This window comes from Camelina sativa, chromosome 5 (assembly GCF_000633955.1).
Source record: "Camelina sativa cultivar DH55 chromosome 5, Cs, whole genome shotgun sequence".
NCBI classification, from domain to species: domain Eukaryota; kingdom Viridiplantae; phylum Streptophyta; class Magnoliopsida; order Brassicales; family Brassicaceae; genus Camelina; species Camelina sativa.
Window position 1 is genome coordinate 29,595,234 of NC_025689.1, and position 14,023 is coordinate 29,609,256.

General features: G+C 34.8%; 3 protein-coding genes across 4 annotated transcripts in view; all 3 read left to right on the plus strand.

Annotated features, from left to right (window-relative positions):
• On the plus strand, window positions 6,244-7,082 carry LOC104787847. Its single transcript, XM_010513500.1, has 2 exons — window positions 6,244-6,943; window positions 7,055-7,082. Exons 1-2 carry the CDS (start codon window positions 6,256-6,258, stop codon window positions 7,075-7,077), a joined length of 711 nt encoding a protein of 236 aa, XP_010511802.1. The 5' UTR covers window positions 6,244-6,255; the 3' UTR covers window positions 7,078-7,082.
• On the plus strand, window positions 10,280-12,579 carry LOC104787848. Of its 2 annotated transcripts, none has more exons than XM_010513502.1 (7): window positions 10,280-10,455; window positions 10,594-10,669; window positions 10,761-10,822; window positions 11,082-11,212; window positions 11,507-11,717; window positions 12,007-12,181; window positions 12,261-12,579. In XM_010513502.1, the coding sequence occupies exons 1-6, from the start codon at window positions 10,453-10,455 to the stop codon at window positions 12,172-12,174; spliced, it is 651 nt and encodes a 216-aa protein (XP_010511804.1). In that variant the 5' UTR covers window positions 10,280-10,452; the 3' UTR covers window positions 12,175-12,181; window positions 12,261-12,579. The 2 variants fall into 2 exon arrangements, with proteins under 2 accessions (XP_010511804.1, XP_010511805.1); XM_010513503.1 differs by having other exon boundaries at window positions 12,265-12,579.
• LOC104787850 (putative zinc finger protein At1g68190) overlaps window positions 13,122-14,023 on the plus strand; it is a 2,291-nt gene continuing 1,389 nt past the window's right edge. The window contains exons 1-3 of the mRNA XM_010513504.2: window positions 13,122-13,158; window positions 13,250-13,677; window positions 13,887-14,021. Of these exons, the coding sequence (XP_010511806.1) occupies window positions 13,273-13,677; window positions 13,887-14,021 (540 nt within the window). The 5' untranslated portion in view covers window positions 13,122-13,158; window positions 13,250-13,272. The remainder of the gene's footprint in view (window positions 13,159-13,249; window positions 13,678-13,886; window positions 14,022-14,023) is intronic.

A 14,023-nucleotide genomic window follows, 5' to 3' on the forward strand; every position in this document is an offset into this window, starting at 1 on the left:
TTTGACCATCTTCATCCACCACGTAAAACTCCTTGTCATCATCATCTTGTATCAACAACACATTTTGTTGGATATTGAGGGGAAACGTGGGCGTAATCGTATACCTCTGCCCAGTTTGAGGAATCAGTGTCATCCTCGCAGCCTCCAAACACATATAACTTCCCGTCTATCAGGTTTGCCGATGTGGAAGCACGAGCCATCTTCATGGTGATAATATTATTAATAGCTCAACAAATATGATCAAAGATAGAAATAATAAACGATACAGCGTTCATAGAAAACGCAGCAACGTAGAATTGATAAACGATACAACGTTCATAGAAAGCGCAACAACGTCATCTCACCAGCAATAATCTCGGAGAGAGAAACCGGCTAACGATGAGGAGTAGAGTTCTTAAGAGGTTTACAAATCCAGATTATTGCTAAGGAAAGAAGATGAGCTAAACAAGTGCTCTTATACTACTAGTACCGTTAACAGTGTTAACGTTTATTAAACTATCGTCACGTTGACATTGTTCAACCGACATTCCCAGCTCCCAGCTCATCAATACAGCTCACTACTCACACATGACTCTCTTCTTCTTATCCTCTTCACCGTGCCATGTGCCAGCTCCCAAATGATATATCAAAGCTCTCATGTTCGAAGAACCTTGACCACAAGGTTCAAAAGCAGGAAAATTCCTCTTCAAGTCAAAGAGATACTCCCACGTTGCATTTGCTTCAGTCTCGTTGGTCCACTGAACAGCCATCATTGTCGCTGCGCGTCCCTGCCTCTTTACCATTTTACGATCCAAGATAGCCACAGGTTCCTTGATGAGAACATCCACAACCACAGATGGTAGCTGAGTCGAAGTGAGCACATTACCTACTATTGCTTTAAGTTGAGAGACGTGGAACACCCTGTGTATAAGTGAACCCTCCAAAAGCAGTAGCTTGTAAGCGACCTTACCACAACGATCAACTACCTTGTAGGAACCAAAATACTTTGGAGAAAACTTCTGATTAGAGCAAACCACCACCGAACCTTGACGATAAGGCTCCAACTTGACAAAGACGGAATCATCCACAGCGAACTCCCGTTCTGTGCGATGAGAGTCAGCAAACTGCTTCATCCGATGCTGAGCCCTTAAGAGATGAAATTTCAAAATCATGAGCATATGTTCACGTTCTTGCAAACTCCTCGCCACCACCGCCACTTTAGATTCACCAGGTAAATAAGGTAGGTGTAGTGGAGGTGCTAAAATTCAAACGGACTAAGTTGTGTTGCAGTGTAAAAATTAGTATTATATCGAAATTCGGCAAGAGGCAACCATTGGCTCCATAAGTGAGGACGATCACTGCACATACAGCGGAGATAAGTCTCCAAACAATGATTTACTACCTCCATCTGTCCATCACTCTGAGGGTGATAAGCACTGGAGAAGTGCAGATCAACACCCTGTAAAGAAAACAGTTCTCGTCAAAATGTATTGAGGAACACTGTGTCACAGTCACTCACAATAGAACGGGGGCACCCATAAGGCCATGAAATGGGCCGCTTTCGTCAATCTGTCCACCACCACAAAAATGATTGTTTTACCTGCAGATTCTAGGAGACCATCGATGAAGTCCATAGACAAATCAGACCAGATTGCTTCAGGGATAGCTAACAGTTGTAGTAAACCAGGATAAGCTGCATTATCATATATTTTCACTGTTGATAGATGGTACAACTGCAAATATAAGTTTGAATATCTACCGCCATTCCTCGCCAGTAAAACAAGCCTTTAACCTTTTGATACGTTGCATCTCTACCAGAATGCCCTCCCATACCAGAACAGTGCATCCATTGTAAGATAGAGTTCCGGAGTTGAGGATCATTAGGTACCACAATCTTACTCTTCCTCCGCAACACCAACTGTACCTAGGAGTAATGCTTCTTAGCGCTTGGATTTGAAGAGAGCTCAGCAATGAGTTGTTTTAACTCCGCATTCGTTTCATAATGAGCCTGAATATCCTTCAGTAAATCACATTCTAACACGGACATGTCCATATGGAGTACCTCTGCTCCATCCACTATAGACAATGCATTTGCAGCCACATTATCCTTACCCTGCCGATATTGTATTTCGTAGTTGAACTCCAACAACTTGGGAAGCCATTACTGTTGAATTGGCGTGTTCAATCGCTGTTTCAGTAGATACTTAAGGCTGCGTTGATCCGTTTTGATGATAAAGTGATTGGGGAGTAAGTAATGGCGCCACTTCTGGACAGCAAAAACCACCTCTAAGAGCTCCTTCTCGTAAAAGGATAGGTTCAACTGTTTACCCTTCAAGTGAAGACTAATAAAGGCTAAAGGATGTCCTTCCTGCATTAGCACGACTCTTATCCCCTTAGTACTCGCGTCCGTTTCAACCAAAAAGGGTTTGTCAAATACTGGTAAAGCTAAAACAGGAGCCTGACTCAATGCTTGCTTTAGTCTTGTAAAAGCCTCCAAAGCGTCTGGTGACCACACAAAAGAGTCTTTTTTAGTTAGCAGAGTCAAAGGTCGAGCAATTGTGCCAAAAATTTTGACAAAACACTGGTAGTACCCTGCTAGATCCAAGAATCCACGTAACTGCTTCAAGTTAATAGGTACTGGCCATTCTGCAACAGCGTTGACCTTGGTAGGGTCCGTAGACACTCCACCAACATTAATAAAATATCCCAAATACTCAACTTTAGCTGTTAAGGACCAAATTGTACATAGAAATTTGAGAATAGATAAAAAAAAGCCTTAAAACTCTTATATAATGAAAATGAGAGAGTATTAAAATGAAAACATATTCTTAATATTAAAATATTATAAGATAAATTTTAAAAACATGTATATTACTACTTAACTATTCTTAATATTTTTATTTTATTTTTATCCGCGTAATAACACGGCCTTGTCTAGTAAAATATAATCGGCCACAACCTATTTTCTCAATAAAAAAAGTAGGATAATATGATCTAAAACTAAATTATTGAGCTTAACAAAAAAAAAAACTAAACTATTGAGCTAAACATTAGATAGTAATCATAGTATATAATAATATGAAATATACTAATTTGTAGCTTACTTTGGGAGAACATGAAATTATATCAGGTTCGTCGATACATGCGCATGTTCTTAACTTCTTTTAGGGCATCTCCAACACACCTCTATATTTGCTTTTTAACTCTATTTAAGAGTAAATTCTACTCCAACCCATCTCTATTTCTACCTCTATAATAGAGATCTCTATTTTTTCCTCTATATATAGAGGAACTCTATTTTTTCCTCTATAATAGAGTTAAACTTTTTTATTTATAAAATGGTCCTTGAACTTTTAACACTTTTATATTTATGATCAAAATAAATAAATTATATATTTAATGGTCCTTAAACTTTTAACACTTTTATTATTTTATATGATGCAATGTATTTCTTTTAATAAATGTGATATTTAAATAATATTTATGAATGTTAACAATTTAAATAATATCATAATTTTATGAAAGTTTCACAAATACTAAAATAAATGGGTTAGTTTGCAATGTATTTCTTTTAATAAATGTGATATTTAAATAATATTTATGAATGTTAAAATTTTTAATAATATCATAATTTTATGAAAGTTTCACAAATACTAAAATAAATGGGTTAGTTTGCAACTTTTATAAGTAAAAAGTATTAATAATAAAGTAAAAAAGGAATCTCTACAGAATATTCTTTTTTAGAGGAAAAAATAGAGGTATCCATTGGAGCAAAAGTCACCTCTATTATAGAGTTCCTCTATTTTAGAGGTAAAAATAGGGAAAACCATTGGAGATGGTCTTAGACTTACTAATACGACATCATATGTAGACTGTGTAGTTTTAGTACCAAATAAATCCTACATTGACTTTTTTTTCTAGTTTTGTTTTCCGATTTAATTACATATTACTAGAAGATATCTTTTGCTATACAGCATAGATCAAAGTTTTTTCCAAAAATTATTATTATATTTCTTTCAAAATGTTATTTTGTATGAAATAGTATTTATTTTTAATATTACAATTGTTTGGTAAATTTACATATATTTTTTTGAATATTAATTATTTTAGAGTATTATAATATTTAAATTTGTTTGATGTATATTACAGTTTTATATTGTTGGTTTGTTGTACCTGCATAATAATTCTGCAAAATATTTTAAAGTAGTAATTATAATACTGTAATTGTGAGCAAATAAAATTTATTAATTTATTAACAACATAAATTTAGTTTTACTAGAACATTAAAACACACATTTCTTTTTTTTTTATATTGAGTAATATATCTTCTTTTTAAAAAATTCAAATTACAACATATACAGAAAATATACATATTTCTTAATCATAAGTATTATATAACAATTCAAAACAATTTGTAAATAAAATAAAATAAAGATGATAGAAGAATCATAATTTAAAATCTTAACAAAATCTTCCAAATATAATTATTAAAAATAATTATATTGTATACTTATATATAAAATCTTGATTTTTAAAATTCTGATTAGTTTATATTTTTAAAATTAATTAGTAAATTTTGTCCATAATTAATTAGAGAAAGAAAATATTTTTTTTTGAAACTTATAATTATTTAAAATATTTTTTTAGTCTAATATTAAAATTACATTTTTACCTTTATTGAAAAATTAAATACTTACCTCATACCAATGACATGGTAATGTAAAATTTTTTACATAGTTTTATATTTGTACTTCTTTATGATAATGGGTCATAAAAGTATAGCTGGCCTTTATTGAGAGGCCCAAACAAACGTGAACATTGAAATCCAACGGTCAAGATTTCGTTCTCGGTGGAAAAGTTATAAGATAATCTTAGCCGTCGAAAGCTTCTCTTTTTTTGTGAGGGTTTGTTTTGTCGTCGTCTACGCAGTCTCCACACAAACTCTTCCCACTTCTGTTTCATAGTTTCCCTTTCCCCTGTTTGGGTTTTTACGGCGGCTCTAAACCTGTTTTCACAGGTTTTTTTTTTGTTCTTTCTTATTATAAGCCTTCTGGATCTCTGTATGATGTGTTTGGCTCTTGGACAATTCTGAATACCATATGCTCCAAATTGTGATTTCAGAATTCTCTGTTTTTTTTTGTACCTTAAGATTGAAACTATTGTCAATTGTGTTATGTTTTGGAAACTTATGGTGTATTATAATTGTAAATTTTGACAGTATTTGTTCTGTCTAGTCTATGATAAAGTCAAATACATGTTACATCTGTGCCAAAATGCACTTTGAGCTTAGAAAGCTTAGACAGTTGAGTAAAAGGACAAAAGTGGAGTTGCTTAGCATAGCATATTACATCCGATGGAAGTTATTGGACCATAGAGTTAGATATGGTGTTTGGGGAGGACCAGAAGTTGCGTTTGCAGGAGCAGAAACCTTGTCCAGAGCAAGGAGTTTTCGACGGAGCAGAAGATGAACACCCCTTACAATATGAGCTTCTGATTAGAGAGTAGAGCCATGCAGTCTTGCATTACGTTCCTTCCAAATGTTGTAAATGAGAGCTGAAACACTAGCTTGATAATAATTACATTAGTCCTCCTACTTGTGGTAGGATTCTTAATCCAAGTAATCAAGCTAGTAAAAGTTTGGAGTCAGGTTGGAGAACAAATTAGGCAAAGAAATCTGACCAGAGGATGTTGGAGAAGTTGCACTGGAAAAATAAATGATCCCTTGATTCAGTTCAAGAGAAACAGAAGAGCCAATTGGCTGGAACTGGCATGTTCATCATAATATTGATTAAGCTGCTATTAGAGAACAAAAAAAAGCAATTACATAATTTTATGTAACTTATGTCATATTATCATGTTAATTTTGAAATTAATTTTTGTTTTTTTGGTGGAATTGAAATTAATATTTCTTGATAAATCTTTTCATTAATTATTTACGTATTTTGAATGGTTCGAAAACAAAATAGGGACGTAACTCAATTTTGTCATCTATATTCGTATTATTTTTAAAAATTCTTAACCTACATGCCTTTCTTGGAAATTGATTCTCCAAGCATCCTTTGCAATCGCTGATTCGTACAAGAAAAATCACCAAAGATTCTCGAGTTGACATAGCAGAGACCATACGACACCGTCCTAGACACAGAAAATGAGAAAAGAATAACTCATTCACTCGTATAGGCTTCGTGTTGCCTCTTTTTAAAAACATGTACACGTATTTAAGCATAAATGCATATATTTTAGATTCTACCAACAAAAAAAAAAAAGATTGGAAATATGACATCTGCGTATCGTCCAAGAGTTATTGTTAATGGAACAAGAAGAACAAGAACGTTCCATTACTTCTATTGTCGTCATTGTAGCCGTACCATTAGGCTGACTAGCTATGGTCTATATGGTCCCTTATGTCCTTTCTGTTCTAGAGAGATCAATCTTCATGATGAGCTTGACATTATGAGGCCAAGTCGACCTTATTGGGATAGCGATACCGACTGGATCACGTTTCATCTTGTCAACCAACCGAGAAGTAACCGGTTCAATCATGATGATCTAGTTTACAATACCGACGAGGAATTCGCTGATGTGATGCCTAGCGTACAGATCGGTCCACCACCTGCCTCGCAATCCGCCATCCAGGCTGTGAAAACGGTGATAATCACGGAAGAGGATTTAGCGAAAGAGAAGGTTTGTGCGATATGCAAGGAGGAGTTTGAAGTTGGAGAGGAAGGAAAAGAATTGAAATGCGTGCATTTGTACCATGCAAGTTGCATTGTGTCTTGGTTGAACATTCACAACACTTGTCCCATTTGTCGCTTTGAGGTTAACTTAGGTGTTTCCGAAAGTAACCTAGAAGAAGGAGGGTTGTCTCACCACGTTAACTATGATCGAACAAATCGGTTTAGGACTCGAGTATGTTCTTTGTGGCCTCTCCGAATGATGATTGATTGGGTACATAATCTCATAGGTGAGATTCCAACTCCCAATATAACTTTTATGGCTTTCCTATTATGCTTTTACGTTTTTTAACTATGATATTTTTAATTAACAATTAAGAATATATATTATAATTTCGCAGATATAAGAATAACAAACTCTTGACAAAATAAAAGTTAAAGAATTGCAAACAAGAATGTAGGAAACTAGGAAAATTGACTACATATTAAGTTAATAATGAAAGAGAGGGAAGAGAAAACTATATAAAGAGGCAAAGAGGGTAAAAGGCTAGAAGCGGCGTTTATGGAACATTTTATGAAACAAAACTTTGGCATTAGCAAGACTATATATGCATAATGCATTAATAATTATCTTTTATTCATTTGTAAGTTGTAACAACATGTAGTAAATAAAAAAATCTTGGTACGTAATAAGCTCATGTTCTCTACTAGCTAGGGTCCCATGATCCCTCAATCGTCTGAAATCGCATTGTCTCCCTCCCTTTGTTTGATTGTTTCTTTCTCTCTCGAAGACAGTTTAGTTGGTACGGTTTCAATACCCTCACCACCAACCCTTCTTAATTGCAGATTATCTTTTTTCGTCTGATTTTGTAAAACCGGGTTAGTGACTTTTCGGTTTGACTTTCCATGGACTTCTCTACTCTTGGTGTACCTTCTTTTATTCTCATGCATTCTATAGAAAAACTCTTATCAAGAGAAAGCTTGGTGATAGAATTTTAATTAGGTGGGTGATCTGATTAGAATAGTCGTTAGAATAAGATAAAAGTGACAATGAATACCAACAAGTCAACACACTCTCGAAACCCATAACAAAATTAACTCAAGCTATCGTATATTCGTATCTAATCAAATTATCAACATGACAACATCCAATCATCCATCACCCAAGTTGTATTATAATACTAATTTTCATACTTATAAATACATGCCAAACACAACAAATATAATCAACCCTTCAAAAATAAAAAATGGTATATGAAAACTGCACTTTTGTTTTCCAAGGTCTTCATGGCATCATTATCATCTCTTTCCCACGCACTTTTACTTAACGGCCTCCTAATTAAACGCCGTGCAAGTAACTGGTCTCTTGCATTGTTCCCTTAACGGAAACTTAAACGCCTCTCCACTCATTGGCGCTACCGTTCACTTGGTATGCGACGGCTCAAGCACTGACCTAGCCCAAACTGTCACAGATCAATCTGGAACATTCAACATCATGCTCAGACTCCTAAGCGTAACTAACTTTGACCTACACAGATGCTCCATTAGGGTTAACCTTCCGGTGGCCTCTTGTTCTGTCTTCCCGTCCACTGGTTTCCTCTCAGGCTCACTGGGCTTCCAATCAACTCTAGGAAATGTGGCCTGTCTGGTTTTTACCGGACCCATACGGCCATACGTAAAAACCTTTGATTGTCCATTGACACGTACCGTACGCGCTCGTTTGTGCTTTAAGGAAAAAAAAAAATTACTGCAACTTGCTGCATATAAGTTGTAGTCTGTCGTTGTTTGTCATAAAGAATAATAAGCGAATAAGCGATGCATATGCACCAGCCAAGACACCATATGTTGAGCTTTCTTTTGTAACTTCTTTTATTAGTTTTATCATCAAAAATAAATTTGTATTGTGGCCTTGTGGGTACCCAACCGAATAGATTTTGTTAATTCAGTATTTAAAAAAAAAAAAATTGATGTGTCTAGTTAAACTTTTATTTCTTTTTTAAAAATATAAAAATAAATAAATTTAAGATCAGATAAATGTTCAAGATATGAATTAATTAGCCAATTAAAATCTCTTAATTATAAAACAAAAAAAGGAGATTATTCTTTGCACTTTTATATTCCACAGTGTACTTTTTATAATAGACTTTGATGTCAAACAACATGAAGAAGAAAGAAAAAAACACAACAAGATCATGGCTTCTATTTTTGGAGAAGATGCACTAGAGGGAAGCTTTGAACTATACTTTGTTATAGCTATTCTTAACACAATAAGTGCATGTTATAAACGTGTCAAGAGTGTGATCCTAATGCTACTGAAGAATGATTTTGGTCATCATGATTGTTATGTTTGTATTTTTATGTTTTAATGATGCAAATATATAAATATGGAAACGGATGACCCTAGGACGATCTGAGGGCTTAACTTCAAGATTTTTCAAAGCTATATGTAGCACTGTAAGCAAATACTTGAGTAGAGGCGTAAACTAAGATGACTACAAAATTTGTGCATGTACTATTTCATTCTCTATAGGAAAAGGCTGTTACAAAAAAAAAAAGGGAGAGGTTAAAAGCATATAGATCATTTAAAATAAAACATCGGCCCTATATGCACTATGGAGGCCAAAATTAAGATTTAAAAAAAAAACAAAATAAGAATGGGTTGAATAATATTGGAGAAGTGGTTGAATAATATTAAAAAAAAAAACCAGATGGTTCTTTTACTAAGTTGCGTGCTAAACGACCAATTTTGGGACGTCTTACTTTTCAAGAGAGGTTTAGGAGTGCTACTTTTGCACTGAGTATCGACACAGGTTCTGCAATTCTCCTAAGCTCAAAAATTGAAGCAATTGCTCCTGGATTCACACTAGGACTTACTGGCCTTGTGAATGTAAATCTCCCTAACCAAAATTCTTTTAAGTTATAATAAGAATTTTGTATAATCTTGTTCTTATTCACCTTTATATTGATCAATAGTGTCATTTATTGATTCTCATTTTATGCTTTTCTTTTCTCGCATATCGAATTGCTGATGTTGCATTGAACACAAACATTGAAAAAATATATTCAATCCATTCAAATTGAAAAGTTGAAAAAATAAACTAATTCTACGGCAAAAATATTCAACTTATTCAACTAGTATTATTGTGGAGATGAATGGATTGAATAATATTCAACTCAATTTTGTTCAACTTAATATTTTTCAATTGTTTCAATTCTAAGAGCAACCATTTGCCGCCTATATACATCTTAACAAAAGTGCATATTTTAAATGTGTCAACAATGTGATTCTAATGCTAATGAAGAATGATCTTGGTCATTATTGTTATGTTTGTATTTTTATGTTTTAGTGACGCAAATATATGAATATGGAAACGTATGACCCTAGGACGACCTGAGGGCTTAACTTTAAGATTTTTCAAAGCTATATGGAGCACTGTAAGCAAATACTTTACTACTTTAGTAGAGGCGTAACCTAAGATGACTACAAAGTTTGTGCATTACTACTTCATTCTCTATGGGAAAGGGCCTGTTAAACAAAAAAAGAATTAAAAGCCCAATATGCAGGCCCAAAGTTAAGATTAAAGAAAAAAAGGAAAAAACCATGATGATGTGTTCCTCCTAACCACACGCGCGTATATTGGAATCGTCGAGCCTCTCTCTCTCTATCTCAAAATTCAAAATCAAAATTCAAAATCACTTTTGAGTTCTCGTGAAGCTACAAAACCGATCTCTTCTCATCACGACGATACGTATCCAAATTTGCTAAATCAAGAGACGAAGAAGATTCAAATTTGCTACAATGGTGAGAATTCCTGGGGTTTTTCTTAGAGATCTTAATTTTTCAAAAACCCTAATTTTTTTTTTTTTTTTTTTGCTTTTGTGAGATTGTGTTTTGATTCATGAATTTTCTGAATTTGTTGTATTACTGAGTGTGATTCAGGGAGGTGAAGGAGAAGATCTAGAGCCGCTTTTTGATTATCGTCGTGTTCAGCCAGCCAATTTTGTTTGTATTGATGGTGAGTTTAAATTTGGTGACTGAGCATCGCAAAGTAATAAAGTTGAGTTTTTTTTTCTAAATTGCTCTATTTCGTTTGAAAATCTTTGTAGACGATGATGATGATGCCTCGGTGACTCCTATTCCAAAGAGAGCTAAAAAAACTTCACAAACTGTAAGAAAGTGATCTTTTATGATTGGGTTCATTGAGCTCTTTGTGTTTAACTTAAAAATCCACAATGGGGAAGGAGGAGAACATATTATAGAAAGTTAGGGATTGTAAAGAGTTTAAAGTGTGTTTCTTTTAAGTTTTTTGGTTACTGATTCAGTTTTAATTCAGAGTCTAACTAAACCTATGATGAATATTATCATCCCTCTTGGAATCTTGAATCATTGTTTTGGTTTTTGAAACCCATCGATTTGCTTTTGTGTAGGTTGAAAAGTTAGATGATGTTGTGAAAGTGATTGAAGTAACGGGTGATGAAGATTGGTTGATTCCTCCGCCAAAGGTTATCTTCGACAAAAATAAGGAATCTGTTGAAGATTCAACCATTAAAGCATTGAGGTAGTTTTCTATGTCTGCTTATAATCTCATCTGTAGGCTTCCCACGTTGCTGTTAGAGGCAACAGTTTTTTTTCAAAATTCCAAATTTGTAGCTCTTGGTTGGTTTAACTTTCCCAGAAAAGCTTTAACTTGCTCCCCCCCCTGCTAATTCTATCTTAGTATTTTGTTAATGCATCCTGATGATATGATTTCGTTGAGTGTAATGTCATTTCCTTCTACTTTTATTTTGCTATCCCTGAAGAGTCTTATTGTTATACTTCGATTTCTATTCCTAATTTGGAATATGTAATGTAGGACGAAGAAGATGGAGCTCATGTCATTCACAAAAACTGTAGCGGATGTGATGCAGGAAGTTGAGGAGTCTGCTAAAAGGGAGATTGAAGTATCACTCAATCCACCTTCAGAGGCTGCTTATGAGGCACCACCAGGGCCTACGAATGACAGGGCCAAGATTGTCATTACAATTCAGGACAAAGATGGGAAGAAGCCATACCGAGTGTTTGCGGTTAGTTTTTTTTTGCTTCTTGCGGCTCACTACCCAACTTTCCATCAACATGTAGCTTGCTAGGCAAAGTTTGTATGTGGGACAAGTAGGCATAAGAGTTAGTTGTTATGTTCACCCTCGCTAACATACAGATAGCTAGATATTACGAGCTTTCTAGGAAAGCATGAGTATAGATTGGGGATTGAAAGGGGTTGAGTTTTTGAGTAGTGTCCCTGTCCTTAACAATGTGTAAATTATGAGATGCCTTTGTATACTGATGTAGAATTGGTATTTTCTCGTTTTCTTGTAGGATGAGAAGTTTGAGCAGGTTTTCAAAATGTATGCAGACAAAGCTAAGCTTAACCTGCAAAATCTTGTATTTATCTTTGACGGTGATAAGATTAATCCATCGACCACTCCTGTTGAACTTGATATGGAGGATCATGATATGATCGAAGTACACATCAAAAAAAGTTGACAAATAGGTAACTGATGAAAGTCCTCAATCTTTTCTTGGGTCTTATTCCTGATACGATGATGCTCATTATCTTTGATTGGATTCAGTCAGGCATAAAATCAAACTGAAACCACACCTGCATGTTGCTTCTGTCTGCCAAATCTAGAATGTCAATCCGTTCAACTTTATGGAAACCACCAGAGTTTTGTTTTGTACATCAACATGGGCATGGAAGGGGATCTCTGCTAACAACACTGGTGTTTGTATCTGTGACCTTTCTCATTTTATCGGAATCATTTCTTTCTTTCTTTCATCGTTTGGATAGTAGATTCAGCTTTTTATTTAGGATGTACAATATATAAGATAAACCGGAACCATTTTGATCTTAACTAAACCAAGGAAATCCATTCTGAAATTGCCTGACAATTTTATAACAATCAAAACTATTGTGTAAGCAGTATGCTACCATCATGATTGATTAAAAACTAAAAAATTACTATTGTGGAAGCAGTAAGCTCCATACGTACTGACCAAAACTCCTACAGAATCATCTGCTCATTGTAAATGTCGTTTTAAGAGAATGAAAAAGACATCTCTTTCGTTAAGAAAATAAATATATAAGATATTTTTCTTCTAAAAAGCGTATTGTATAGTTTATCTTCTTTAGTTCAAGTTTAGTTTGAAACCGGACATTTGTAGTTATGTTTGGTCCGGGGTTGGGTACGACATGTGGCAAGGACTTATTGGATAGGAAAAGGTAAGCTTAGAGATGATGGGTCGAGAAAGAAGCTGTCATAGTGTTACATACGTCCGTCGCTTCCCCATATCTCACGTGCATAAGGATAACGTAATCACCAATTTGTAAGTCCCCACCTTTTTATCTACGTGGCTTTGCCACATCATCCTAACCGACGGATTTTATCAGATTGGAAAGTTCTTAAACAGAGAAAGCGTTTTTTTTTTTTTTTTTTGTCACCAATCTCTGGTTTTGTAGTTCTCTCGTCGGTAAAAACTTTTTCCTCTCCTTTTTCTATTTACTTTTATTGTTCGATCTTTGAGATCTCTGATCGATTTATAAACTTTTTTGATGTAACAGGGACGAATCTCTTTTATTATGTTATGAAAAAAAAAATGGAAAGAGTATGCGAGTTTTGTAAAGCGTATAGAGCAGTGGTTTATTGTATAGCCGATGCAGCGAATCTTTGTTTGACATGTGATGCAAAGGTTCATTCAGCTAATTCACTATCTGGACGACATTTACGAACGGTTTTATGTGATTCTTGTAAGAATCAGCCTTGTGTTGCTCGATGTTTTGACCATAAAATGTTTCTTTGCCATGGATGTAACGATAAGTTCCATGTTGGTGGTGAGCATCATAGAAGGGATGATGTGGCGTGTTACACCGGGTGTCCTCGTGCTAGAGATTTCGCGGTTATGTGGGGTTTTCGAGTTATGGATGATGGTGTTTCGTTAGAGGAATCTTTACGAATGGTTAAACCTAAGGGACGATCCGAGATGAAAAAGGTTTGAATCTTGTTTTGTATATATATTCGTTACTACATGACAGTAGACCAAGAGGGAACCACAACGGTCTTGATTTATAGGAAGAGTCCTCAACCCACTCGATAAAACCACTAGGCCATATGCTCTTGGTTGTTTTGTATATATGTTTAAGCTTTGTAGATGAATAGATCTCTCTGTAGCTGATGTACCGATGATTTTGATGGTTTCAGGTGCAAAGAGAAGCTGGTTTTCTCTTGGAACAGATTCTTGAATTGGAGAAACTTCAGCTCAAGGAAGAGAATGATGATTTGTCTTTGGCAGAACGAGCTGATCCATCTCCATTGGAGCTTCCAAAGAAATCAGAAGA

Excerpts from the sequence above, each read along its gene's own strand:
- LOC104787847 (XM_010513500.1), top strand. The coding sequence starts at position 6,256 with ATGACATCTGCGTATCGTCCAAGAGTTATTGTTAATGGAACAAGAAGA. Across the intron at positions 6,944-7,054 it reads TTGGGTACATAATCTCATAG|ATATAAGAATAACAAACTCT; the intron begins GTGAGATTCCAA and ends ATAATTTCGCAG.
- LOC104787848 (XM_010513502.1), top strand. Across the intron at positions 10,823-11,081 it reads CTAAAAAAACTTCACAAACT|GTTGAAAAGTTAGATGATGT; the intron begins GTAAGAAAGTGA and ends GCTTTTGTGTAG. Across the intron at positions 11,718-12,006 it reads AGCCATACCGAGTGTTTGCG|GATGAGAAGTTTGAGCAGGT; the intron begins GTTAGTTTTTTT and ends GTTTTCTTGTAG.